This window comes from Phascolarctos cinereus, unplaced genomic scaffold (genome assembly GCF_003287225.1).
Source record: "Phascolarctos cinereus isolate Bilbo 61053 unplaced genomic scaffold, phaCin_HiC Scaffold_4;HRSCAF=312, whole genome shotgun sequence".
NCBI classification, from domain to species: domain Eukaryota; kingdom Metazoa; phylum Chordata; class Mammalia; order Diprotodontia; family Phascolarctidae; genus Phascolarctos; species Phascolarctos cinereus.
In genome coordinates, this window is record NW_027555847.1 from 662,739,420 (window position 1) to 662,766,132 (window position 26,713).

General features: G+C 38.3%; 1 protein-coding gene across 7 annotated transcripts in view; it reads left to right on the forward strand.

The window, feature by feature from the left end:
- The window catches only part of RFX2 (regulatory factor X2), a 168,763-nt gene that overhangs the window by 91,786 nt on the left and 50,264 nt on the right, over positions 1-26,713 (forward strand). For 3 of the 7 annotated variants that reach the window (XM_020971291.2, XM_078153973.1, XM_078153976.1), the window contains exons 3-5: positions 3,294-3,373; positions 4,215-4,479; positions 19,780-19,854. In XM_020971291.2, the coding sequence (XP_020826950.1) occupies positions 3,294-3,373; positions 4,215-4,479; positions 19,780-19,854 (420 nt within the window). The remainder of the gene's footprint in view (positions 1-3,293; positions 3,374-4,214; positions 4,480-19,779; positions 19,855-26,713) is intronic. The other 4 variants (XM_078153974.1, XM_078153975.1, XM_078153977.1 and 1 more) reach the window with 3 other exon arrangements.

The window sequence follows — 26,713 nt, forward strand, 5'->3', positions numbered from 1 at the left end:
GGTTTGGAGTGAGGAGAAAGTGATGGCAAGGAGATCTGTTAGGAAGCTTTTGCTTTAGTCCCAATTTCAAATGTTGTCAACAGGAATGTTCCTTTTAGGAGACCTATTGAAGAAGTACAGCAGGACTTGTTAACTGATTTGGATGTGGGAGGTAGAAAAGGGAGGGAGGATCTTAAAAAAAGAAACAACCCCTAAAGTTTTGAGTACTGGGGACAAGATGAGGATGTCCTTGATAGAAACAGAAGTCAGAAAGAATTGATTTTTAGGGAAAGATGATAAAATTCTGATTAGAACATGTTGAGTTTGAGATGTTGCCTGTTCTGTGTGTATGTTTAAAGATGGTGATAGTAGCTTTTAGTATTTGCAGGTGGTTTCATTACTCTAGAATATATATATTTGAATTGCTGAGTTGGGTTGAGGCCAGGAAACTGTAATACATTTAATCTGAAAGAGTTAGAGAGTCGCAAAAATCTTGGCTTTGGGATTTTGAGTATGGGTTTGGCTGATTGGGAATTTGCAGTACTCAACACAACATACTGAAGCGACACCGTGAGTACCCTCCTTAGGATTCAGTTTGCCTGTAGGTATTCTCTCCTTACTTAGCTTACCTCTCAGAGATCAAAGCAGATAACATTCTCTCTCTAGAACTGGTGTATCACTTTAGACAGATTGTTTTCTCTTCCTGCTTGAATCTGTACATACTCACTTGTATATACTCACTCTCTCTCTCTCTCTCTCTCTCTCTCTCTCTCTCTCTCTCTCTCTCACACACACACACACACACACACACACACACACACACACACACACACACCCTGGGTTTAAGGTGGGGAAATGGAGACCTTTTTTCTTAGAGTTTGCAAGCTTCATTTTACACACACAACTTGGTGAAGTAGTTAAATGTAAAGCAGTCTTTGGCAGAAAGCCATATTTTCCTGATACATGTGGCAGTGGGATAATAGGACCAGAGATTTGGAACTGGAAGAAGGAGACCTTATAGGTTGGTCATGGGGTCCAATTTCATTTTACAGATGAGAAAATGGAGGCTCAGAGTGATTAAGTGACTTTCCCAGGATTAGACAGGAAGTAAGTGCCTAATGTGAAATTTGAACCCAGGTCTTCCTGACTCAAAGTCTGACACACTGGCATCTTTCCTGTAACACTGATCTGGACTTAAGCATTAAATTCTGGTGCTATGTAAGCATTTTCTTCCCTTTATGGCACAGCCTAAGTTTTTTACCCAAAAAGTTGTTCTGGAAGCTACAGATAATTTTTTTTAAAATTTCCATTCAGTTTCTCAGGGAGGCTTAGAGAAGAATAGGAAAGATGGCCTTATATATAGCTTTTGCATTGTTGTTAATCTGATATACTTTATAATTAGACTGAAAATATACTCTAATACTTGAAAAGATCCTTGATTTCATTAGTTGGGATACTTTCTCCTTTAATATAGTTTGCAACCCACATCGTAGTAGATAGTATAATGCCATGGCCCCAGATCATCACCTAGTATCCCGTTTTAAGGCGCTAAGCTCTCAAGACTTTACTAAACTTGTCATTGGATGACAATCTGTCACCAGACCCATTCTACTTGAAGCATTTCCATCTTGATTAGTAACTCCCACAGGGGAAGTTTGTTAAGTGTACATTAGCAGTTCCAGAGGGTACAGTGGGAAAGGTGGGCATATCTGTGGGACATTGGGTGGGGGCAGGGTTGGAGTATATGGAAATTAGGAAGTAGGAATACTCTAAAAGCTTAGTAGAATGCTATTCCCCTGTATAGTGAATATTCCCCTTCTCCTTCCCCAAGAGCAGCTTTAAAGGAATTACTCTGTCATTGGAAAGAGCTTTGAGATTTACTTGTAAAATGTTGTATCCTGAAGAGAGAGACCTGGTCTGGGAATCAGGAAGCCTGAGTTCTATTTTCTGGTTCCTTCAGTGCCTAGCTATGTGATCACTGGGGTGAGCCATCTCTCCTCTCTTGTGTCTCAGTTTATCTGTAAAACGAAGAACCTGGTGTGTAAGGTCCCTTTCAATTCTCCCTTTCGGTGATGCAATGGGCTGGGCTTCTCCAGCTTACCTGGTATGTCATGCACATAGACTTCGGCTAAAGCTCCAGTAGAAGGAAAACCCTAGAGCATATTCCCAGCCAGAAGTAACCACATCAACATAACAAGATAAATGTCTGGGATAGAAATTTTTTCCATTGTCTTTCTCACTATCACTAGTAGTCTCTTTCACTTTTCCCCTCCTACCTTTATTCTCATCCTTTTCATAGTCCTACACTTGATAATAATCCAGGGAACTGTGACCAATCTATGGCTCTGGTGGTGATGCCAGGGACTCCTGAGAGGTGGGCACTGAGAGGTGGAGGAAGGGGAAGAAATATGCAAAGCATACACTGTCCCTATTATTTAAAGTATTACTCATTGTTGAATCAGAGAAGATGGTAGAGCTGAAAGGAACCTTACAGATTATCTAAGCCAATTCTTTCATTTTAAAGATGAGGAAACAGAGGCAGGGCCATAGAGGTCAAATGACTTAATCAAAGTCACACAGCCAAGCCAGACAGACTGATCATTTCTGGTAGCAGCCATCTCTTCCTGCCTTCTGCTTCTTCCATCTTTGTGTTAAGGGATCAGCAATATGAGACCATGCTTCTGTTGTACAACCTTGGGGGATTTACTATTTATCCTTCAGCACAAAAGGACACTGCCCTTCAACTTCCTTATGTTCTACCCTCTATCTGGGCTCATGTATGGATAGTGAAGAGAATGTTAGCCTCTAGTACCATCCTGTGGGCTTTTAACTTATATAATTGCAACAGGGAAAAGGTAATTACTTTGAAATGGTTGTAAGTTTGTCTCTTCAGAGGAGATAGCAGTGGGATAATCAGAGGTTTCATCAGAGCTTTGTTGAAAGCAGTTACCCCACTTTCTCCACTGGTTATTGGCCAGGATAATCTATTCCTTTTCTGGATATACAAGTTCTCTTTTTTACTTCATTTTCTACTGAGTTTTATATATGTGTAGACCCAGTGGATATACAGGGAGCATGTTTCTCACCTATGTGTTTCTCATCCCTTCTGTACATGAAAATCCTGTAACAAACCTGCTTCCCCTGCACATGCCAGGATGATTAAGCCACTCATTGTTTGAAGGAAATAGGTCTATCATAGTATGTGCTCTTTACCGTTGGTATCATCAGATTAGATAGTTTTAGCCTAAAATATCAGAAATTGTTATAAAGAAAATTGTGTTGTCCCTAATACAAGTATTTCATGTTCATTCCAGGTACAACCTGTTCAGCATGTCTATCCAACCCAGGTCCAATATGTGGAAGGAGGAGATACCGTCTACACCAATGGAGCCATGTAAGTGAGTCTTTTCTTTTTAAAAACATGTGTTGTCCATGCTTTGGCATGAGATTTCTTAGTAAGTATTTATGATCATGGTGATGTTGAATAACATGGCAGTGATGGAGCAGCAAAACTAAAGACATAGCTTGGAAAAGATGCCTCTTGTAGCTTTCACGTAGGCACGGTGCGGGTTTGGTGGCAACCACTAAGACACAGCATTATACCTCGTGGCACTCTTGGTGGCATCTCAGAAAGTATGATTTTTATGAGATTATAGTGAAGATCCATACTTGAAGGCTGGGAATAACTCCCAATCTAGCTTACCTGCATTGCTACTAAACTTGTTTAAAAAAAATTATTGATAGCTTTTGTCCTTGTATTACCTTCCTTCCGCAATATATTCCTCCCCGCCCCTACCCAGACAGATGTTCCTTCTGCCAGAGACTTTAAGGGAAAGTTAAAAAACAGTATTGCAAAACCCACCAATATGTGAACCAAGTCTGACAGTATGTACAGCACTTCACGCTCATAGTCTACCACCAACGTAAAGAAGAAAGAGAGAGTCTCATTCTAATCTCAGTTCTGTAGGGCCTATCTTTGTTGTCATAATTATACATTGTTCAGTTTTGATTGTTTGTTGTTCTGTTTTATATCCTGTAAGCCTTCCTGTGCTTCTTAGAATTCTTCTTATAAATTATTTTTTACATTCATGTATCACAGTGTGTTTAGGCATGTCTCAATAGATGGGCACTAATGAAATTTTACTCTACTTCTTTTGCAGCTGAGATTAGATAATCATTTGGTATATAAACTCTAATTCCTTTAATTAATTAATAAATTCTAATTCCTTTAACAGACGAACTGCCTATTCCTACAACACTGAAGCTCAGATTTATGCCCCTAGCAGTGCTGCTTCCTACTTTGAGTCACCAGGAGGTGGAGCTCAGGTGACTACTGTGGCATCCTCTCCATCAGCCATTCCTTCTCACAGTATGGTGGGCATCACCATGGACGTTGGGGGGAGTCAGATCATCTCCAGCTCAGGAGCCTATCTCATTCATGGGGGGATGGATAACACTAGACATTCTCTGTCCCATACTTCACGTTCATCTCCAGCAACGGTATGTACTGTAGCTTGGTGGGACCAGGTATTCCCGCTGAGGCACTAGAAATAATTACATTCTGGACTAGATGGCTCAATGGAGGTGATAGTGTTTTGAGTTGTTTAAAGCTGGGCTGAATTAGGAATTATATTATTATAGGTAGGCTTTATTCCCTTTAAAAATAAACCTACTCTTCTTTATTTGTAAAGCAAGTTATTCCTTGCTTTAAAGCTTTAACTTTCCAAATGTTTTTAAGTTAATGATTTTATTTTCCATTTTTTTGTATATTTTAAAGTCTTGTTCAAAACAAAATTTTCTTACTTGCTCATATTAATCATAATTCTCAAAAATTATGCTAATAGTGATACAAACTGGTTCTGATTCTTCTTTTTATAGAATCTCCCTAATAGACTGACAATTGGGGGAAAATGGAATTTTTTCCCCCTTAATTTCCTCCTTTTTAAAACATGAGATTACCATTGCTATTTCCTGAAGAGCAATTAGTAGAGCCTGTTTCAAGAATGTGGTTCACTTTGTATGAGCTCCTCTGTTAGCCACTACAAACAAATATGACACCTTGAAGTTGTCAAATCAAACGGTCTTTTAGTGAGCATTTAAAATATTATGACGTTAAGAGTAGAGATGGCTTATGATCTCAGCCTAATATGAAATTATGAATTTGGGAATTCATATAGTATTACATTTCAATTTTTTTTAAAGTTGTTTTTGGATAACATTGATATGTCTGTTGGCCATAGTACAGTCATATAAGAGAACTTAATAGTTATATGTGTCTTGTGTATATAAGGACAGTTGTAAGGCATATCTTGAGGTCACCTTAGTAATGGTGAACCAACGCTTTGAAAACTGATGTGTCCAATTCTAAAATTTGCAAATTTTTTGTTGAAAGTCCCTTGGAAGATGTTATTCTCTAAAGGCTCCATTAGTGAAAAATAATCACGGACCAAACTATTTGGTTAAGTGTGCATGCTGGCATTTCTAGCTTTTCCTAGTAAGAATATTTTATCCTGTGGATATTAAAGCTGGAATATTTTAATGTAATTATAGGTTAGAAAGTATGTTCTTCATCTGTTCACATTATTTCTGAAAGCAAGTGCTATCCTTTCTAAGTTAATTATTCGCTTCTCAGCATGTGCTGAAACTATTCTCTCAAAACAGAGATTAACACCTTACTGCCCTTGGCAGACTCCATTCTAATTACTCTTCATTCCATATATCCCAAAGGTCACATGTGTGTATCATGCACATCAAAGACTGCCCTCCACCATAATCTCTTCACCCCTGCTGAATCCAAAGTATAATTCCAGGGCCAGGGGTACAGGAAGAGAAAGCCACATACCCTTTCTTTTCCTCTATTTCTTGCCTTAAGGGAATTTTATGAGCCTCCCAAGGGCAGCATTTGCTGGTATAATCACAGCTGTGCTTATCCATGTCCTGGGTCCAACTTTAGAATTTTTGATTAGTCAGAAGTTGGTCTCTTTCCTTGTTGGCTCTAACACCAAAGGTCTTCCATAGCCAAGATTACTGGCGCCTATCCTAAAGTGTATCTGACTCTGTTTCCTTTGATTTTCTTTGGAAAATAATTAATAGCTGGTGACTAGGAAACTTCCTACAGTCTAAATTAAACCTCTGTGAGACTTATAGGCACAAAGTTTTTAGCACAGTACCTTAATTTTAATTTGCATTATGCATTAGAATTAGAGTGCAATCTGGCACCCACAAGAATGAATGGCAACATTCACTAAATGCCACTAATGTTTTATGTGTAAATAAAGTTATAGTGAAAACCTTAACATAGTAATAATTGATGAATCTTTTTTGGTATGCCTATGAGCTTTGACAACTATGTTCATAAATTTGTAGGAAATGTATGACTACCTATATGTAATATTTCTGAATTTATTTCACAAGATTTTAACTGATCAAAGTTTCTGAAACCATAAAAGGATTATTTCTGATGTGGTTTGAATTCTTAATCTTTACACAGGACTCTGCCTGGTCTATACTTAGTCTTGGAACCTACCAGCACCATAAGAGTTGAGTCCTCTCTCTAGGAATAAATGATGAGGAGCTGTCTTGAATTTTTAAGAGGAATGGGATGCCAGCATCTGACAAATACCATTTATAGATTGTCTCCTCCTAGATGTTTTGTGTATGACTTTTATATTAACACTAAATAATGAAAAGTAGAAAAAATATTATTCAGGGTACTTTCAAAGTAGTAATTCTACAAAATACCTTTATGGTGAATAAGTAGAGATCAGTTTTTTTAAAACAGTACTTAAAATATGCCAACAACTTATGATTTCATTTGTAAAGGCCCACCATTGCAGAGCACAAATCTTGTATGATTTAGTAGAAAGTGTTTGAGGGTTATAGCTGAAAAAGTTTAATATTCCATGGACAATCTGGAAAGGAACTTCCCTGAACTTAGGCTGGTCTTTGGCCTCTAGACATAGCCCATTCCTGGACTCATATTTCAAGATCCATTCCATTTCGGTAGCTCCTTGTAGAGCTTGACATGGAAGTGGCCTAGCCTTTGAGAAGACAAGAGTCCCCTCTGCTTCACAGTGAAGTATTAGAGTAGGATCTTAGTGGAGGAAACAGTAATTATTTCTTTTTTTAAAAAAAGTTTTAATACTTTTTCTGTTTTGTTTTAATACTTTTGTATACTTTTAAAAAATGTTTACATACTTAACTTTAAATAATAAAGTCACTTAATCATACTTTAAAATGCACACTAGCTACCACTTCTCCAGCAGTGGCATAGCATAGTGGATAGCAAGCTGGTGTCTGAGGCCCGCAGACTTGGACTTCCAGTCCTGTCTCTGACACGCTGCTTGTGATGAGCCTGGAACTTTATTGGACTCTAGGCCACTAGAGGTCTTGGATATGTGGCGTGCAGCCTACAACACTCCCAAGTGCAGCCTAAACCAGATTAAAACATAATTTGGAAATATTTAATGAAATAAACACAAATAAAGTAAAACATAAATAATGTTAATAGGTGGTTTTCTCAGTCAGTATACGTGGCTCACAAGAATCCTTGTGTATGGTTTAGTGACCCTCATTTCTATTTGAGTTTGACACCCCTGGTCTAGGCAACTCTCTAAGACACTGAATTGCAGAGAAAATGATATCCTGGAAGCTAGAGTATCTTTACTAGACAGTTTCCTATACCAGTGAAATCATAGGTCTGGCTAGCCTCTATTTTCTGTCCTCCAGTCCCCTATTTCTTCTTATAGCTAAATAAACTCTAAAACTGTACTGGTGAAATTTATAATTAAAATAGGAACATATTAACTTTCTGAATATTTTTGTTTTCAAAAAAGTACATGGAGTGAAAGATGCTACTGTGATGCTTGTCTACATGCTATCTCAGGCTGATACCCTTCCATCACTAGTCTAGGTGCTTTTTTTTTTTAAGAGCAGATGATTTTCAAATTGTTATCTGTAGAAAGCATTCAATCAACTCAAAGTTTTAAAAACAAATGTTAAAAATTGTTTTTACATGCAACTGGGAAATAAGATGTACAGGCAATGGAGTATAGAAATCTGTCCTGCTCTACAGGAAAATAGAAGAAGAAGGGAATAAGAGAAGGGGGAGAGTGATGGAAGTGAGGGCAGATTGAGGGAAGGGTCATTCAGAATGCATGCTGTCTTGGGGTGAGGGGAGGGGAGATATGAGGAGAAAACTTGGAACTCAAAATCTTGTGGAAGTGAATGTTGAAAACTAAAAATAAGCTAATTAATAAAACATTTTTAAAAAGCATTCAATCAATGGAAGTATTCAACTGTATGATTACCTGTCAGAGATATTACAGAAAGTATTCACATATTGTAGGGGCAGCTAGGTGGCACAGTGGATGGAGTGTTGGGCCTGGAGTCAGGAAGACTCATCTTCCTGAGTTCAAATCAGGCCTCAGATGCTTACTAGCTGTGTGACCCTGGGCAAGTCACTTTACCCTATTTGCTTCAGTTTCTTATCTGTAAAATGAGCTAGAGTAGGAAATGGCAAACCACTCCAGTATCTCTGCCAAGAAAACCTCAGATGGAGTTATGAAGAGTCAGATACATCTCAATAACAAATTCAGATATTGAGGTAGATTGGTCTACTGTTGGTCCCTGAGGTTCCTTCCAACTTTGAAATGAATGAAGCAGCAGACAGATTTATGAAAGGCATGTTGAAGCATTTCCCAATAAAGCTGTCTTTAGCAGACTTATTCTAACTTGTGTCTGTTCTGTAAGGATGGAGTCCTTTAGTTTTGGAAATGTTATTCTGGTTTCCTACTTGGCCTCATTAGCCTTTTGTATTAGGATGTATTTTTAAAGACCTAAAAATGATTCTTGAACATTTTAGGTCTCATCCTTTTCTTGTATAATATAAGCAAGATTTAAAACCTTAGAAAGGAGCTGAGTGCCCTCCTGCAGGAGAGGAGCTGAAGCTAGAGGTGCAGGGGGCTTTAGGAGTAGGAGTCCCTCTCCTATTCATCTTCCGCATCCCATCTTCCTATGCTTTACCCTCCTGCCCTCACATGTACATATTCCAATTCCACCGCTAAGGGAATTCCAAGTTGCACCATTAGAGACTTGTTAGTCATCTGAGTGCATAGTGGTTGCCTCTCTTAGCTCAAATCATGAAGAATCCCTCTGATTCTTTCAAAGCTTCATGTTAGCCAGGCCTTTTGCTAATGTTAAGATGAGTGAGCTTCAATTTTAACGGCAACTTATGGAGAGAGGCAGCATGGTACAGTGGAAAGAACCACGGCTCAGGAATCAGAGGGCCTGGGTTCAAACCCCACCTCTGATGCTTCCTACTCGAGTGACCTTGGGCAAGCCATTTAGCCTCCCTGGGTCTCAGTTTCTTCATCTGTAAAATGACACAGTTGGAAAAAGATTGCTTCAAAGGCTTTTCTAGCTCTATGATCCTGTCAACTTATATTTTAAAAGATCCACGAAACTAGACACAATTTTGTGGTGCTGTGGCATTCAGACATCATCATTTGGGGATTTTGAAGCAAATTTAGCTTTTGTGGATTTACATTTTTCCTTTTGTTTGTATTATGAATAGCTTTAGGAAATCAGGCTTTCTTCTGACATTATGAGTTATTTCCTCATTGTTATATCAGCAGCTGCTTAGGCTAACAAGTTTGGGTTCTGCCCAGTTGGCGACCCTTACTAAAAACAAAGGCCAGGAAAAGCTCAACATCAGCTGTCTTACTAATATAAGTTGCCTTGTTTCATTAGGAACAAGAATTTTTAAGATTCGAATTCCCTAGAATTAATTGAGCCCAAAGTATTGTGTAAAAATGGTAACATAATGACGATGTTTCAAGAAGAAGAAAGAGGCCGCATGATGTGATAGAAGGAGGTAGCAAACCTGGGTTCTAATCCTTGCTATTTAATACTACATGTATGACTTTAGGAAAAGTACTTAACTTCCCAGGACCTCAGTTTCCTTATCTGTAAAAATGAGAGGTTTGGACTAGGTTAGGTGTTCTTAACCTAGGGGTCGGGTTTTGTGAATTTGTTTTTAAAATATTTTGATAACTTTCAAATAATTTTGATATTTTAACAGTATTAGTTTCCTTTGTTATTCTATGCATTTTGTTAAACAATGCTTTCACAGAGAGGTCTAGGGGCTTCCCCAGACTGATGGCTAAATGACACACCTCTGATCCTTCTTGTTTTGAATTCCCTGATCTACATTTGCATATATGGAGCATTTAAAGGTTTATAAAGCACTTTCCCAACCACAACCTGTGAGGTTAAGTAGTGCAGTTGTTGTTGGCACATTCTCCCTGATCAGATGAAGATCCTGAAGAATGAGACAGCTTATCTGGGATTGTAGATCCACTGGACTCTAATGTGATCCCAGCGTTCCTCTAATTGGGAACAGAATCTGCTTCCACTCTATCATGCAGCAACCTGTAAATGGCTTTCATGTTTAAAAGTCCGTGATCTCAAAACTTGATATATGTTGCAAAGTAAAATATTGTTAGTGGGGACTACTTAGGATGGATCACAGGTGGGAGATTTGCATGCCTTTTCACTTGTTTCTGATGTCATGTTTTGACTGATTTTTTTTTAAAATGAGATTAGTATAATTTGTGTGTGTGATGAAAGTTTTGCTAAAAGCTGAGCTCTACATTACTGGTTTTTCTACCCTTTGCAATAATAACCAGCTTGCTATATAACGTAAGCTAAAGTTTTTTTAAGGCATGTGAAGTCTTCCTCAAGTTATAACTACTCATTAGTGTAGGTATGATCTCAACTCCAGGGCTAATACATGGAAATGAATTTTGAATATTTGGTTTTATTTGAATACGTTTATTATAATAGTATGCTCTGTGCTATTTATACTAAAATAGTTTTTTTAAGAAATCTGGGTATCAGTCAGCAGTCAAGAAGTTGCATTAGATTTCGTGAAAAATGTGTGTGTGAGGGGGGCAGCTAGGTGGCACAATGGATAGAGCACCGGCCCTGGAGTCAGGAGGACCTGAGTTCAAATGTGGTCTCAGACACATAACACTTACTAGCTGTGTGACCTTGGGCAAGTCACTTAACCCTATTGCCTAACCAAAAACAAGCAAACAAACAAAAATGTGTGTATGTGTATGTAGATGTATATGTGTATGTGTGTGTGTGTGTGTGTGTGTGTGTGTGTGTGTGTGTGTATGTGTGTTTTAAAGCACTTTACTTCTTTTTTTTGTGCTCCTTATTATTTATTTTACATTCTTTTATATTTAAATTTTGTGTTCCAAATTCTCTCCCTCCATCCCTACTGAGAAGGCAAGCAATATGATGCCAATTATACATGTAAAATCATGCAAAACATATTTCCATATTAGCCATATTTTTTTTAAATGAGAAAAATAAAGAAAATGAGAAAATTATACTTCAGTGTGCAACTCAGTTCATCGGTTCTCTTTCTAGAGGGGAGTAGCTTTTTTTTGTTTTCATCATGAGGCCTTTGGAATTGTCTTGGATCATTGTATTGATCAGAGTAAGCCAAGTTTTTCACATCATTACGTTGGTCATCATTACAACATTACTGTTGCTATGTATAATGACCTCCTGGTTCTTTCACTTCACTTTGCATTAGTTCATATGGGTCTTGCCATGTTTTACTGAAACCTAGCACAAGTGTATTTCACCACAATTATCTGCCACAACTTGTTCAGCCATTCCCCAATTGATGAGCATCCCCTTGATTTTCCGATTCTTTGCTACCATAAAAAAGAGCTGCTTTAAATATTTTTGTACATATAGGTCCTTTTTCTTTGATCTTTTTGGATTATAGACCTATTAGTGGTATTGTTGGGTCAAAGGGTATGCACAGTTCCAAATTGTTTTCCAGAGTGGTTGGACCAGTTCACTATTCTACCAACAGTTCATTAATGTTCCTATTTCCCCTCATCCCCTCCAGCGTTTGTCATTTCAGATAGATGTGAGATCTTACCTCAGAGTTGGAAAGCCCTTCACTTCTAAGAGATGCCAGGAAACATACTCCTTTGCCTTAAGGAAAAGGCATCTAAGATAGTCTTAGTGATGGAACATAAATGGTCACTTATGAAATCCCATAGTTCGGGAAGTCACAGAACTTTTTTTATTCCAAGATTAACATTTTTAAGGATGAAATCCTAAATGCTATTTTAAAAAGTTTATTTTTGGTAAATAGATTTATTTCTTGATATTTTTTATCAGATTTGCATTACAAAAAAATTCCTAGTGTCTATTTGAAGGAAATTGTCAGAGGGCTTACATATTTCAATGATCTATTTTAAGGGGGCTGAACCGTTTCTTAATTTATCTGACCCCCTTGATTGGTATATATCCCTCACTATGAAGTTAGCTCCTGTGGAATAAAGCCTTTCTCAGAGAAAATCAAGCACATGTGCCCTCATCTCTGCTAAAGTGTCCTGGTTTGTTTAAGTCAAAATGATATGGAGGGGACTAGCAATTTCATTGGTTTAGGGAACTACTGGATGAGGAAACTTCCTCTCCCAATGTAGGAAGGCATCTTTTCTGCAATTTATATTCTTCAAGCTGCCTAGAGTTAAGTGACTTAACCAGAGTCAATCGTCAGTATATGTTAGAGCTGGGATGTTCAGTTGTAATTTGACTTAAGTTAAAAATTGAAAGGCTAATTTTTGGTTCAATTTTTTCTAGCCAATTATATGAGATTTTATGAAATATAATAAATTTAATCTGGTGTCCTCTCCTATCTTCTTCTATTTCATGGCAATATAAGAGACTTAAATTAGACTTAACTAGTGCAGAGGAGGCAGAGATAGATAGATAGATAGACAGACAGACAGACAAAAGAAATGTAGTTTGAATTAATAGTCAGCTCAGGTAGACTCTGGGAAATAAGATAGTTACGTACAAATGAGATGACCAGGGACCCAAGGATCACAGGGAGCCAATAGTTGAACAGAATTGATCAGTGTAGTACTATGATTTAAAAACATAAGCCACCATAAAGTGCATGCTATCCTAGGATGCATGAGACACGCAGAATGCAAAAGCCAGTGAACCTTGTGCTTTATGTGGTGTTGGTAGGGCCAGTAGAGGGTTGTTTTGTGAAAGGTCAGGAGGGTGTTATTGTACTGAAGTTAAAGGTCAGTTCTGGGGTCACCATCAGACTACTCTATCACTGTCCCTAAAATCCCAAACTTTGAAAGCTAATTTCAGGCCCAGTTATTAGCTAATGAATAAGAAAGTACTTAGTTTATTTAAATCAATAAATATTTATTATGTTCCTACCTAAAAAGTCTTAAAGAGCACTTTAAAGTTTACAAAGGGCTTTCCATACGTGATGTCATATGGCCCTTTCAGATACAGGTAATACAAACATTATGATAATCCCTATTTTACATATCAAAAACCTAAAGATCAGAGAGATTAAGCAACTGGACCATGGTCAGACAGCTTATGAAGTGTCAGAGGTGGGATTAGAAGCCAGGTCTTAGTGACTTCAGTCCCAGGACACAATCTACTTTACCACATTGCTATTTTTTTAGCATTTTTTTTTTAACTTTGAGTTCCAAATTCTCTCCCTTCCTCCCCCACCCACTGAGAAAACAAGAAATATGATACCCCTTATACATGTGAAGTCACGGAAAACATATTTACATATTAGCCATGTTTTAAAAAAAAGGCAAGAAAATGATTGTTGTTCTGGTTCTGTTCACTCTGCATCTGTTCATATAAGTCTTCCTAGGTTTTTCTGAAACTATCTCCATCATTTCTTACAGCACAATAGTATTCCAACACATTCATATGCCATAACTTGTTCATTCACTCCCAGTTTATGGGGTATCCCCTCATATTCCTATTCTTTGCCACCTCAAAAAGAGCTACAAATATTTTTGTACATCCTTAGAACAAAATACTGTAAAATGTGCACATGCATGTGTGTGAGTATATTCTTTTCCTTTGACCAGTTCAGATGAGAGGTTGAAATGTCGGCTATTTTTCCCCACCCCTCCTCTGTGCTTGTATAGATGACTGTTTGCACACCTTGATTATGTGAGATAGTTTTCTCTAACCTTCCTTTTCTTTCTCCATGCCCCACCCCTTCTGTATTCCTCTTCCCTTCTCTTTCCATTCACTGCTACCATAATAGCTCATTATGGCAGGGATTTTTTTTTTGACCACTCTTCCACTCTACTTCCCGACTTTGGGCTTGAAATTAAGACTGAACTCTTTCATACTTCTGGAGGGAAGTTCTGGGCTGGTCCTGTTACTACTTTCTTCCATCACTGAGTGTTACTTGAGGATCTCAGGGACAGCTCAGAGTGGGGACCTTTAAGCTGTCAGTGTTCCCAGAGTCATTTTGATCCAGGGCAAAGTTTGATTGCTGCCCCCTAGTAGTCTGAGCTTTGCAAGTTCCTGACCTGGGTTTTGGTCTGAGTAACATTAGAGTGCTGTTGGACTCAACCCCTATTATTAGCCAGCTTGGAAGTTTTGTTGGTTCAGAGTGACAGAATTATAAGCTCTGTTTTGGTCTGGGCTTCCTGTCCTGATTTTGCAGGCTGAGATAGATGTTGGAACTGAGATCCTGCTGTGTTCCTGAGGTCTAAGACACACTGTTAGTGCTTGCTTCTGAACTTCCTCCTTTATCAATCAGTACACTGCCCTGGGTGTCACTACCTGAGAACACTACTTCCTTGTACAGGTCTCCTTCTCTGTCCACCGTGGATCTGTGATACAGAACTGGGTAGTGGTCAACAAAGCTGCCACTTTCCACCTATCTCCAGTATAAGTCTGGGATCTCTCCTTGCCCTAGAACACAGCACTCCCTGGGTGCTGGAGTGCTTCTGGAGTTTTCTCCTAGCCCAACGCACTCAGTGACAGCAGACCTCTCTGTCTATCTCCTTATGCTAATGTGGCCTGGATAGATGACATTTTTCTGACATTTTTCTGGACTTACTTCATCAGGATTTGGTCTGGTGCATTTTCTAGGTCTTTTTGGAGGAGTTTTGTGGAGGGAAGCTTGGCTATACTGGGTCTACTGCTCTGCCTTCTCAAATGACCTTTTGTTTTAATTAATCTCATAAGGTTCATAAAGCTTCATTTAATGGAGTTCTCTACTTTTGTATCTTCTAAAATTTCTCCTTGCCAAATTCAGCAACTCTGAATATACTGCCTTTAGAGTCTAGACAAGTATTTTTTAAAAGTTTCATTAAGTTAATAATATATTAAATCTAGGTGAATTCTACATATTCCTCTAACTTTTTCTGCATACAATAGTTTTTATTTATAACTCTCTTGTTTATAATACTGACTTTTGCTGGTGCTAATATCCAGGTTCTTTTTTTTTATCCAAATTATTATTCTACCTTTTAGAATACTCTTCCCCCTTAATTTCCATTTCTTGTTCTAACCAAGCTTTCAGCCCCCTATAAAATATAAGAGAATTCTCCTCTACCCCAATTTTACAGAAGAAGAAACTGAGTCTCAGAAATGTGAAGAGATCTGCCCAAGTTCACATGGTTATGTGATTTCTGTGCACCATTCTTAACAATTAAGAATTATTTCTTGATAGTTCATTACATTATGTATATGTATATATTATATATATTATTTGTATGCATATATAAATATATGTGTATATATGAATATATATGTATATAAAATATTTTTAAAATTATTAACAGAAGGTATAAATAGTTCTGTTAAGCCAAAAATAAAGATTATATTTCAATTGTGGTAATTGCATAGCAAAAGATTTTACCAAAAATTGCATACATCCACAATAGAAATCCTTTCTCCCATTAGAACTGTATGAGTCTGTATTGGTCAAGTAGCCAAATTCAAAGCTACTAATAAAAAGGTTGTTTGTTTTCCCAAATTTGTTGGTGTAACACCCCATGTGGCTATTTGCAACAACCAGTTGACCAGAGTCAAAAGTGGTGTAAAATGCAGAAATAGTCTGTTCATTCCCAAGTGTTTTATGCATAATTATATGACAGTCCATTGTAAGTATCATTTAAGACCATAAACTCAGGCTAGTTAGTTCTTCAGAAAAGTTTTTAATTGCTGTTCATTATAATCTTGATTTAAGATGCTTTGTATGAATAGCAGCTCTTGAGAAGTGGGAATGATCAGAGTCCCATCCAGGAGTCAAAGATGGACTCTTCAGGTCCCCTTGTTACTCCTAATCAAACTGTTATGGTCTGACGTACTTGGGCAATGAATGGCATGTAGTGGAGCTTTGGCTCCCTCTACTGAACTATGGAATGGTAGGCACACTTCTTAAATAGGAGATTGTTTCATTTTAGATTTGCTTTTGGATATGTCCTAATTGTATGCTGTATCACCATTTAGTCTTTGTGATCCCGTGCCTTAATTTCTATATGGGGATTTTGAAATTCCATTGGCTACAATAAGAGCTTATGCTCATTGTGGTCTCAGTGTTGCCTGTTTACCTGTTTACTAGAATTCTTGAGCAAGAGCCAGAGGGGTGGGAGCCTCAGCTTCTGCTCTTGTCCTTAAACATCTTAGCCTCCTGGAGTCTCACAGACAGCCTGAAACATTCTAGAAACAGGTTATTTTCTTCTCTTCCTCTGTTTGTTTAAATCCAATATCCGGTTGCTTTCTGACCTAAGGCTATTCAAAGCATAAAGCAAGAACTCTAGAGGGAATCATTACACTTTACCCTCCCCCATTTCCCACTCACTTTTAAGATCATATCGCCATGTTACACTGTAAACCCAATTCAAATGCTGTCCTCTTCACAAAGCCTTATTTGATTACATGCTCCCACCTCATCACTAATAGCCTTCCTGTTGAGACCTCTCACTTTATTTTACCACCTAATGTTGGTAAAAATGTATTTATGAGCCATTGTGGTATTTTCTGTGTATTTGTTTCTGCCTCTACCATTCTAAATTTGGTGGGACAGCGTCAAAAACTTTTTATCTCCTACTGTACCTAGTACAGTATTCTGCATACAATGGTAGATACTAAATAAGTACTTGGCTGTAATAACATTAGTACTTACCCAATGGTTTGTTTTAAGGATTAAGTGAGATATATAATGTACATATGCAAAATACTTTGTAAACCTTAAAATACTATATAAATGCCAACTATTGTTTAATTATATTGACTAAGTTCCCAGGGTTGTGCATTATTTAAATCCTTGTTCTTAACCATTTCATGAATTATTTTGGCTTCCTGCTTTATATAGAATGCTCTCCTGAAATTGCTTCATAGCATTCTGTCCAGGGTGTCTGTATAACGTACACCAGAGGAATTGCCCATTTGGAATCTTCCCTTTCCAAAAATCAGTGCAGCATTTGGTTGAGCCAAATTTAGGCTTTCTGAACTGAGGAACCTTGTTCCCTAAGTCCTACATTGGGCTGCCCAAAGCTACAGGGACATATTCTGTCTCAGGGGTGGGGAAGGTGTAGTCTCGAGGCCACGCGTGACCCTCTAGGTCCTCAAGTTCGCCCCTTTGACTGAGTCCAGGGGTGGTCTCGAGGCCACAGGTTCCCCACCCCTGTTCTAGCTGATTTTGGAATGATTGTGCTCAAAAGGAGTTTGGAGTTACTAATATTTAAACACAGGGTTATAGGAACAAAATTAATACCTATTTCATTGGCTGGAATTTACAGATCAGAATTACCAAAGCCTATGAGAGTTTTTGTTTAATTTATCTTTAGGGGACTGCCTTTAGCCACATTTTTTCCCCCTACTCTTCCTTTGCCTACATTTAGAGTGTGGAGTCAGTATCCATTTCTAATTTCCTGGAATCAGAGTGGCAGACTAGTTAGGGAAAGATATTACTACCTTGTCTTCCTCCTGGACATCCAATGTGTTGCCCAGTCAGGCCTCATTTCACCTGAAGGAGACTTCTCATTGCCTACCATATAAGGTATCAAGGGGGCATTCATTAAGCTCGTACTACAGTGTGCCAGGCACTGTGCTAAGCACTTTACAAATATGATATCATTTGATCCTCACGGCAACTTGGGAGGTGCTATTATGATCCCATTTTGCATTTGAGAAAACTCAGGCAAATAGGTTAAATGGCTCATCTCAGAAGGATCATACAGATAGTAAGTGTCTGGATTTGAACTCAGGTCTTCCTGACTCCAGGCTGAGCACTCTATCTACTGCACCACGAATTTTTTTACTAAGTACATACTACGTGCCAAGGGCATTGTGATAGGAAGTGGAGATGCGAAGACAAAAGTGAAGTGAGCTTTGCCCTCAAAGTGCTTATGTTCTATCAGAGTATATCAGTTAATCAGTCAGAAAGCCTTTATTAAGTGCTTGTTGTGTGCCAGGCACTGTACTAAACACTGGGGATGCGAAGAAAAGCAAACACTCACTAACATTCTGATGGGGGAGGCCACATGTAAATAATTCTGTATATGCAAACTATGCAGAGGAGAGGAAAGGTAATTTCGAAGGGAAATGTTTATTCCTTGTGCCTAGAATGTTCTTCCTCCCCTCTTGGTCCGTTAAATTCTGCCTGTCCTTCAAAGCTGTACTCAAATGCCACCTTCTGTACCAAGCCTTTGCTGATTCCCCACTCCCTAGCTGGCAACATTTCCTTTTGTCCTTTTCCTCCTGTAAGAGTAATAATAGCTTATATTTAGATAGTACTTTAAGATTCGCAAAGTGCTTTCTGAAAATTATCTGATTTTATCCTCCCAACAACCCTGTGAGATAGGTGCTGTTATTATACCCATTTTACAAATGAGGCAACAAAGGCAAAAGTGACTTTGTCCAAGGTCACACATGTCTGAGGCAGGATTTGAACTTAGGCCTTCCTGACTCTACAGCTGGTGGTACTCTATCCTCAATGCTACCCATCTGCCTTGTGTTTCCTACTGTAAGCTACATAAAGTTAAGGGACCACATTTTATCAAAACTTTGTATCTCCTTTAATGTCTAGTAGAGTACCCTGCACCATTGACTTTGTACCCCCAAATTATTCTGCGTACTGTATGTAAATACTGTTGGAGATGGATTTATAAGTCTCTTGGAGGTTTCCTCTTTAATGTTAGCACTTCAGCTAGGGTAAAGAAAATGTTCCAGTACTGTCTACAATGCTGACTTTCCCTTAGCTTTTCCTGGCCCATTAACTTGTCATATCAGTCCTTTCATCCCTCAGTCTGAGTATGTTACCTTCACTAGGATCCAGCTCAAAGATTACTAGCTCCATCAGGGTGTTTCCTTCACCCTATGGCCTCCCACATTTCTGTTCTTTGTTCAATGTTTGCATGCAGCTGGTATCTTGTTGTAGGCATCCTTACCTTGACCTGGTATAGAGTTCCCTGTGAGCTCACAGAATTCTGGAACATTGGGAGACAGTCTGATTTCCTGTGTATCTCTTCGTGGTCCCTAGAACTATGCTTGAATGTTGTGGGTGGACAATGCTTGTGGACAGAGATCTGAGCCCTTAGGAGTGGGTAACAATCAGGCTGTCTTTGCTATGGGGGTGGAAGTTATGCTGATGAGAGCGAGTGTCGGTGTACACCGTGCACGGCTCATGACAGTCAAACCTACAAGGCTAAAGCACCGGACCTCACTGGGCTGTTTGTTGTTTGAAAGACTCTTTGGTTCCTTTGCATGTCATTAAATAACATTTCTTTGCTACAGCTTCATTTCATAAATACTGTGCCTCATTTGCCTGCCTTATGTCACAAGTCTTTTTTGATAGGAAGCATTAATCATAATTTGGATATTAATAAAAACAAATCTTGGCTGATGCTAACTCTCTGATTTCCTTTTTTTTTCCATTTTATTTTGTTTTTCTGCACACATTTTCTTTAGCTTGAAATGGCGATTGAAAACCTACAAAAAAATGAAGGGATTACATCACACAAAAGCAGTTTACTCAACAGCCATGTAAGTTAATGTCTAACTTTACAATCTGTCCCTACTTTGCAAATAGCATTCATAGACACTTTAAAAACCAATGAATGACACTGAATGAGCAGCAGCCTTAGATACCATAGGCTCATTTTTCTGAGATGACTTTTTAAAAGAAATTTGTTTGGCAAAATTTTATTTTAACTAGTTTTTGTTAAAACCATGAGAATATTTTTCACTCTACTATTATTTTTCAAGCCTTGTAGGGGAATATTGTACATTTCTTGATAAGTATGTTGAAAAGTTTGGTTAGTTTCTCTCATTTTTAGCATTCTTGTATTGTTTTCAGAAGTGCTATCAGAAAACACTGCCAAGTGAATTTTAATTGTCTCTTGCTTAGCAAGAAGATGGGAACTAGATATTACTGGAATAGATAACTTATTAGCAGACTTCATCTTTAAGGTTAAGCTGGGGAAGGCTTTATTCCCTATTACATTTGCCTCAGATTCTACCAAGTTTTCTGAACTAGACCATGTGTATATGGTTGAAAAGTTCATTTTAGCAGAATGACAGGCCACTGAGATTAGAATGGGTTCTGATTTATTGCTCTGTGGGAAAATGACTCCATGCTGAGGAATAATCAATCATTTTCTGTCCTTTAAAACAAAAATAATCATCCTCAGTCTGCATTATTCATTTAGATCCGGTCTTCAGCTTGAATCTGTTGTCCTGGGCAAAATACAACACACTGTTTGCTATCATTGTTAGAGATGATGAAAGATCCTATGAAATTTGAAATTAAGTGATATCTGACAAGTTAGGAAGTCTGTGGAGTCAGAGGCTTGAATATAAATTTGGATACAAGTTCCTAGAACATAACTGTATTCAGAAGGGTAAGTTCAGCCAATCATCATGGAAGTGCTGGACCCTTGAGAGGTGGGAGCCCCAAGTAATGTCATTGCCTGCCTGGCCTTCACACGTTCCAGCCCCTGTATCAGGCTGTGCTATTGTAGATCAAAGGTGGTTCTGGGTGAGAAGGCCTCTGGCCCTGACTCATTCCCCACCTTCCACCAAGCTGTACTTGATCTGGCCCTATCACCTTAGTTAGGCAATAGCTGTAGCTGTGTGTAGTCATTATAAATTGCCCTCAGAGGGAAAAAAAAAATCTTCCTTCTATTCCAGGGTTATTCTTGAAGCCCTAACCTGAAAATAGAGATAGAAAAATCCAATTATATTGTGAAGCAAGAAATAGATGTTTGATTGTTTGTTCTCTGTAGAATTCTTTCAGTAGCACCTTATATCATTTTGAGAATTATCCAAGTATAGAGCTTACACAACATGATTGTTTTGGGAAGTACTAGGGGAGTTATGTAGTAGCATCCTGAAAACATAGACAGGCCAGGTGTCTCCACTAAAAATTAAAGTGTCTATGACAAAATACATCATCCTCTCGTTTCTCTGAATACAAATAGGACTTACGATTATCTAACCTTTTTCTTTGGAAGCAAAGCTTTTTTTTGATTATTTCTCTACAAGTTTGCCTCCTTGTGTTTAGCCTTTCCTTGGTGAAATTTGCTCTGTTTTCTTGCCATTACTCTGTTGTAGGTTTTTTCACTCATGAAGTATGTTGAATATGGCTTGGGAGTTTTGTGTGTGTTTATTTGCATGACTTAGAAGTAAAAAGAATACAGAAGTAGAGAGGCTTAAAAATACCACTACTAAAGTAAACCTTGATTTCTTTTTAAAGTGAAAAAATTTATTTAGGGGAGGGGTGTGTCATAAAATGCAGTATAGGTATTAGCACCTAGTCTAGTGCTTCATACCATGTTTTTAGTTGCTTAGCTACTTAACCTAGATTTCTAGAGCCCACAGTTCTTTCACTACTAGTACTAACTTGCTACTGTTAGCATCTTGGCTTAGTGTTGTGAGTAAAGATCTTTTGTAAATATGGGAAACTAAATGCCATAGCCAGCCCCCCACCTCCCACACTCCTAAGTGTTACAGATTCTTCAGGCACAGAGAATGCAGCCAGAGAAGGTGAGGTGGGTTGGGCTTATGGTAGTCTGTCTGCCTCCTTGTCCCCACTTCAGAATTCCGTCCAGTTCAACAAACACTTAAGTGTCTACTCTGTGCAAGTCACTGGTTAAGAAAAAGCCTAGGAAAGTAGAGGTAGCAGGAAGAACCAGCCGCCATGATAGGTTGGTGAAAAACAGAGAGACATACACATACTGTTTCAAAAATTTCTATTCCGAGTAACATAATAATCAAAGGTAGGAGGTCTATAGACTCTCTTCAAAACTTAGCTGAGGTATTGTCTTGTCTGTGTAGCCTTTCCTGATCTCCAACTTTCCCTCACCTGCCAGTGTCCTCCATTTCCAAATTACCTGATACTCATTTGGTAGATATTCTGTATATACCTACATATTTATGTGTTGTTTTCTTCATTAGAATATCAGCTTCTTAAGAATGGGGTTTCTTTGTGCTTGCTTTCCTAGCATTTGTCACCATACCTGGTGCCTGGCATAGAGGAATCGCTTAAATGTTTACCAATTGTATATTTCTGTAGGTCAGCTACATTAATAGAATGTGGAATTAGGGGTGTATTACATACATGTATGCTATGTACATATGTATATGTGTTTGTATGTATGTAGGAAGAAAATCAAGAAATGTGTAACACTTTCTTATAGGGCCAACTTAATGAGAAAGATAGGACTAATATGAAAAATATGAAGACTCAAGTAACAAACACATAGATACACACATAACTAACCCAGACTGTATCTTAATGCAGAAGTATGTACTTCTGTAGTACTTAAGCTTGGTTTTGGAAAATGGGTTGCTTGTGTTGATTAGTGCCAGCTCAATTATCAGTGAGAATTTATTGATCACTTGCTATAAGCCAGGCACTAGAGGTATAAAGACAAATATTAAATAGTTCCTGATCTCAAGGAGCTTATATTCTAAGGGTAGGGGACAACATTTAAGGATATAAAAAATATATTCAGAATAAATACAAAGTAATCTTAGAAGAAAGTGTTAGCAGCCAGGGGCGAGGGTCAAGAAATAATACCTCATCTAGGAGGTGGCATTTGAATTGAATTTTTAAGAAGATTGATTCCAAGAGACAGTGTCACCTCTGCAGAGAGAGAGTACGTTCTAGGCATGGAGAACAGCCTACGTAAAGGCACAGAGATGGGAGATAGACTGACCTGTGTGGAGAAGAGCAGTAAGACAAGTGGTTGGATCATGGAGTGTGTGAAGGGGGAATAATGGGTAATAAAGCTGGAAAGGTGAGCTGGAGCCAAGGTGGGAAGGGCTTTAAATGCCCAACAGAGATAATAGGGAGTGACTGGAGTTTATTGAGCAGGGGAGAACTGTGTTTAGGAAAAGGACTTTGGCGGCTAAGTGGAGGGTAGTTTAGAAAGGGAAGAGACTGGAGACAGAGCAATTAGAAAACTACTGCAAGAGTCTAAGTGAGATGTTGTGAGGGCCTAAAGTAGAGTGATGTCCATGTGAGTTTCTGAGAGAAGGGGATGAATGTGAGATGTCATAGGGGTGAAAATTAGCAAGATTTGGTTACTGATTAGACCCAGTGAGGGAGAATAAGGAGTTGAGAATGATACCAAGGCTGTAGCCCTGGGTGACTGGAAAGCTAGTGTTTCCCTTGACATAGAGAGGGAAATTAGGAAGAAGGGTGGATTTTCAGGGAAAGATGATGATCTGTTTTGCATATGTGCTTGAGATGCTTGTGGAACAGAAAGTTGGAAATGTCTGTTAGGTTGTTGATGATGCTAGTACTGGAACTCAGGAGACAGACCGTTGCTGGTTGTACCTAGCAGTCACCTGTGTAGAGATAATTAATCCATGGGAGCCAATGATGTTTGCAAGAGAGTGAATGTAGAGAAAGAAGAGTCCAGAAGACAGAGCCTTGGCATATGCCTCTAGTTAGGGGGTGATTTACAGATGATAGCCCAGCACAAGAGATGGAGAAAGGAGTGGTCAGACTAGGAGGAAGGGGAATCAAGAGAGGAGTGACCGTCTAGGAGGAGAGAATGGTCAGCAGTGTCAAATGCTGTAGGGATGTCTAGAAGGAGGAGGACTAAGAGAAAGTCATTGGATTTGGCAACTAAAGATCATTGGCAACTTGGGAGAGAGCAGCTTCAGCTGAGTGGTGAGGTTGGGTGCCCGATTTTAAGGATTTGAGAAGTGAATAAGAAGAGAAGAATCGCAGGCAACATAGACAATTTTTTCTTTGAGTTTGACCATGGAAGGGAGGACAGATGTAGAACAATATCTTGAGGGGATGGTAAAGTCAAGTATTAAGGACAAAACAGACCAGGACATGTTTGTAAGCGGCAGGAAGCGAGCTAGTAGATAAGGAGCAATTGAAGATCAGAGAGAGAGGATGATTGTGGAGGCCGTCTCCCAAAAAGAAATAGGAGGATCCAGAGCATACAAGAAAAGGTGTTGGCCTTGATGAGAAGGGCCACCTTTTTATCAGAAACTGGAATAAACAGAAGATAAGAATGGGGGGTGAGATTTAAAGAAGAGGGAGAAGAGGAAGCTCATGGTGAATGGTCTTTATTTTCTCAGTAAAGTGTACAGATTGGGTGAACTATAAAAACAAATAATTTTGAACTTTGTGTAGCTTTGAACTTAGAAAGGTGAGGAGGAACACAGTTTAGTGGAGAGGAGTTAACAGAATAGTCTCTGACCTTTTCCAAGTTAAGACTAAGAAGGAAGAACTTCCCTAGATTAGCACTGGTCAGGTAAACCAAAGTGAATGACAGAGAAGCAAAGGAATCTTTGCACTTGTGCACACAATCTGAGTATCACTGCAGGAATCATAGAATTAGAGCTGGAAGGCAGTCAAAAGGCCATTGAGTTCAGTCTTCCTATTTTCAGCAGAGGCCAGTGAGACTCATAGAGAAGAGACTTACCCCAAGTTATACACTGAGGAAGGAGAAAGCTCAGATGCACCTGGAACCTGGTTTGCCTGCTGCCAAGTCCAGCACTATGCCTAGTAGACCACTGTTAAGTCCCTTATCAAGCGTGAAGTCAATCAAAGGGTGAGGGGCACTAGTAAGAATGACTCATTTGTAGCGTGCTTTTTAATTGTTTGCAAAGTACTTTCCTCACAACATCCCACGTGAGGGATGATCCCATGTGAAACAAATATTATTATCCCCATTTTAAAGGGAAAGAAGCCAAGAGCACAGGGAAGTTAGATGACTTTATAACTAATGAAGATCAGGACAACCAGATGTCAAGTCTAGTGGCCTAGCGGCTACACTTGCCTGATGAATAGTATTTCTGATGTCAATAGCTCACTTCTTACCGGAGAATTATGCAAATGATAATTATTTTATATTCTGACTTTCTAAGACTAGGAGGGTCATACTATTTATACCTTAGCCATCCTCACAAGGGTAAAAGCTTGTCTTTCATTAAGATACAGGAAAAACTATGAGAAAAAAAATAAACCCAAGAACTCAAAAAGTACTGCAGTCTGTGGTCATTTAATATAGAGTTGAATAATATTACATTATAATTTGTATTATAAGTCAGTGCAATAATGTTTCTCATAATGATCATGAATCATCAAGACAGTATTAAATTACGTTCAATACACTCTATTTAAGAAGTCTGAGAAATATATAATACATTTTAGAAAGATTTATATCAAAAATGGCTAAAATAAACAATTTCATTGCTTAATGAGGTAATAATATTCAGTTATCTGAATAAATAAAATTTCTTTATTTGGGACACTTTTTTCTCATGATTATCCAGATCTTTCATGTTCTTTCTGTAGGTAGTCCCCATTTTATGATTTTAGGAAGTATTCAGAAGCTCATTTTGATCTTATAATTCTGTGGTGGTTTTGAACATATAACATATTCTTTCCCTAGAAGTAAGATTATAAATTGCGGTCAGTTTACCAGGTTGGCCCACAAAAGCCTACTTGATACATGCCATAATTAAGCTAGTGGTGGTAGTAGTAGTAGTAGTAGTAGTAGTAGTAGTAGTAGTAGTAGTAGTAGTAGTATTGGTGGTAGTAGTGGTGGTGGTGGTAATAGTAGTAGTAATGCCTACCTTCTGATAAAGCCTCCGTGGTCAGTAACTACCCAGATAGAAAGGGAGTTCTGTAGCTTAACTGACACTTTTTGCACTCTGGAGTTGTGGGGCAAACCCTACCCCCATGAGTCAGTTGTTGCCAAGCCTGGGACTTTCATGAGATGCGTGTTTAAATAACACCTTCCCTTAGCCTTCCCTTTTGCAGGTTAAATAATGCTAATTCTTTTCACCTTTCCTCAAAAATGCTGAATTCTTGTTTCTGAATCAGTTACTTAAATGATAATTCACATGGCTTTTTGTGATAGGTTTCACAACTTGTGTTTTACACATTGGCACTTTGTTTTAATTTTCTTTTGTTTGCAAGCCCTTCTCTATTTTCTATGATCTTGTGCTTTCTATTCTTCACGATAGTGCCTATGTTTTTATCATCTGACTGTTGCCATCATTATAAAGAGTTGATCAAGCATATACTTATACATGTATACTATTTGAGGCTCTCTTCAGAGTGATTTAGGCCAATATTGTGCCTGCTTTCTAGGGTCTTGCAGTCAAAGACTGATAAGACTTAACAGAGACAAGTATGTTTAGAATATACAGGTTTCTGCAATTTCAGATACAACCTTCTTGAATATTCACTAATTAATAAAGCAGAATTCTGTCATCATTTTAAAGTTTATGTGTATACAAATAAATGGGCCTAATCTTTATTAAAATACTTCAAAAGATCTATGATGCCACAATATCCACTGATGCACCAGATCACAACCCCTCCAAATCATAGATAATCACTTATTGCTGTGTACAGAAAGATGTA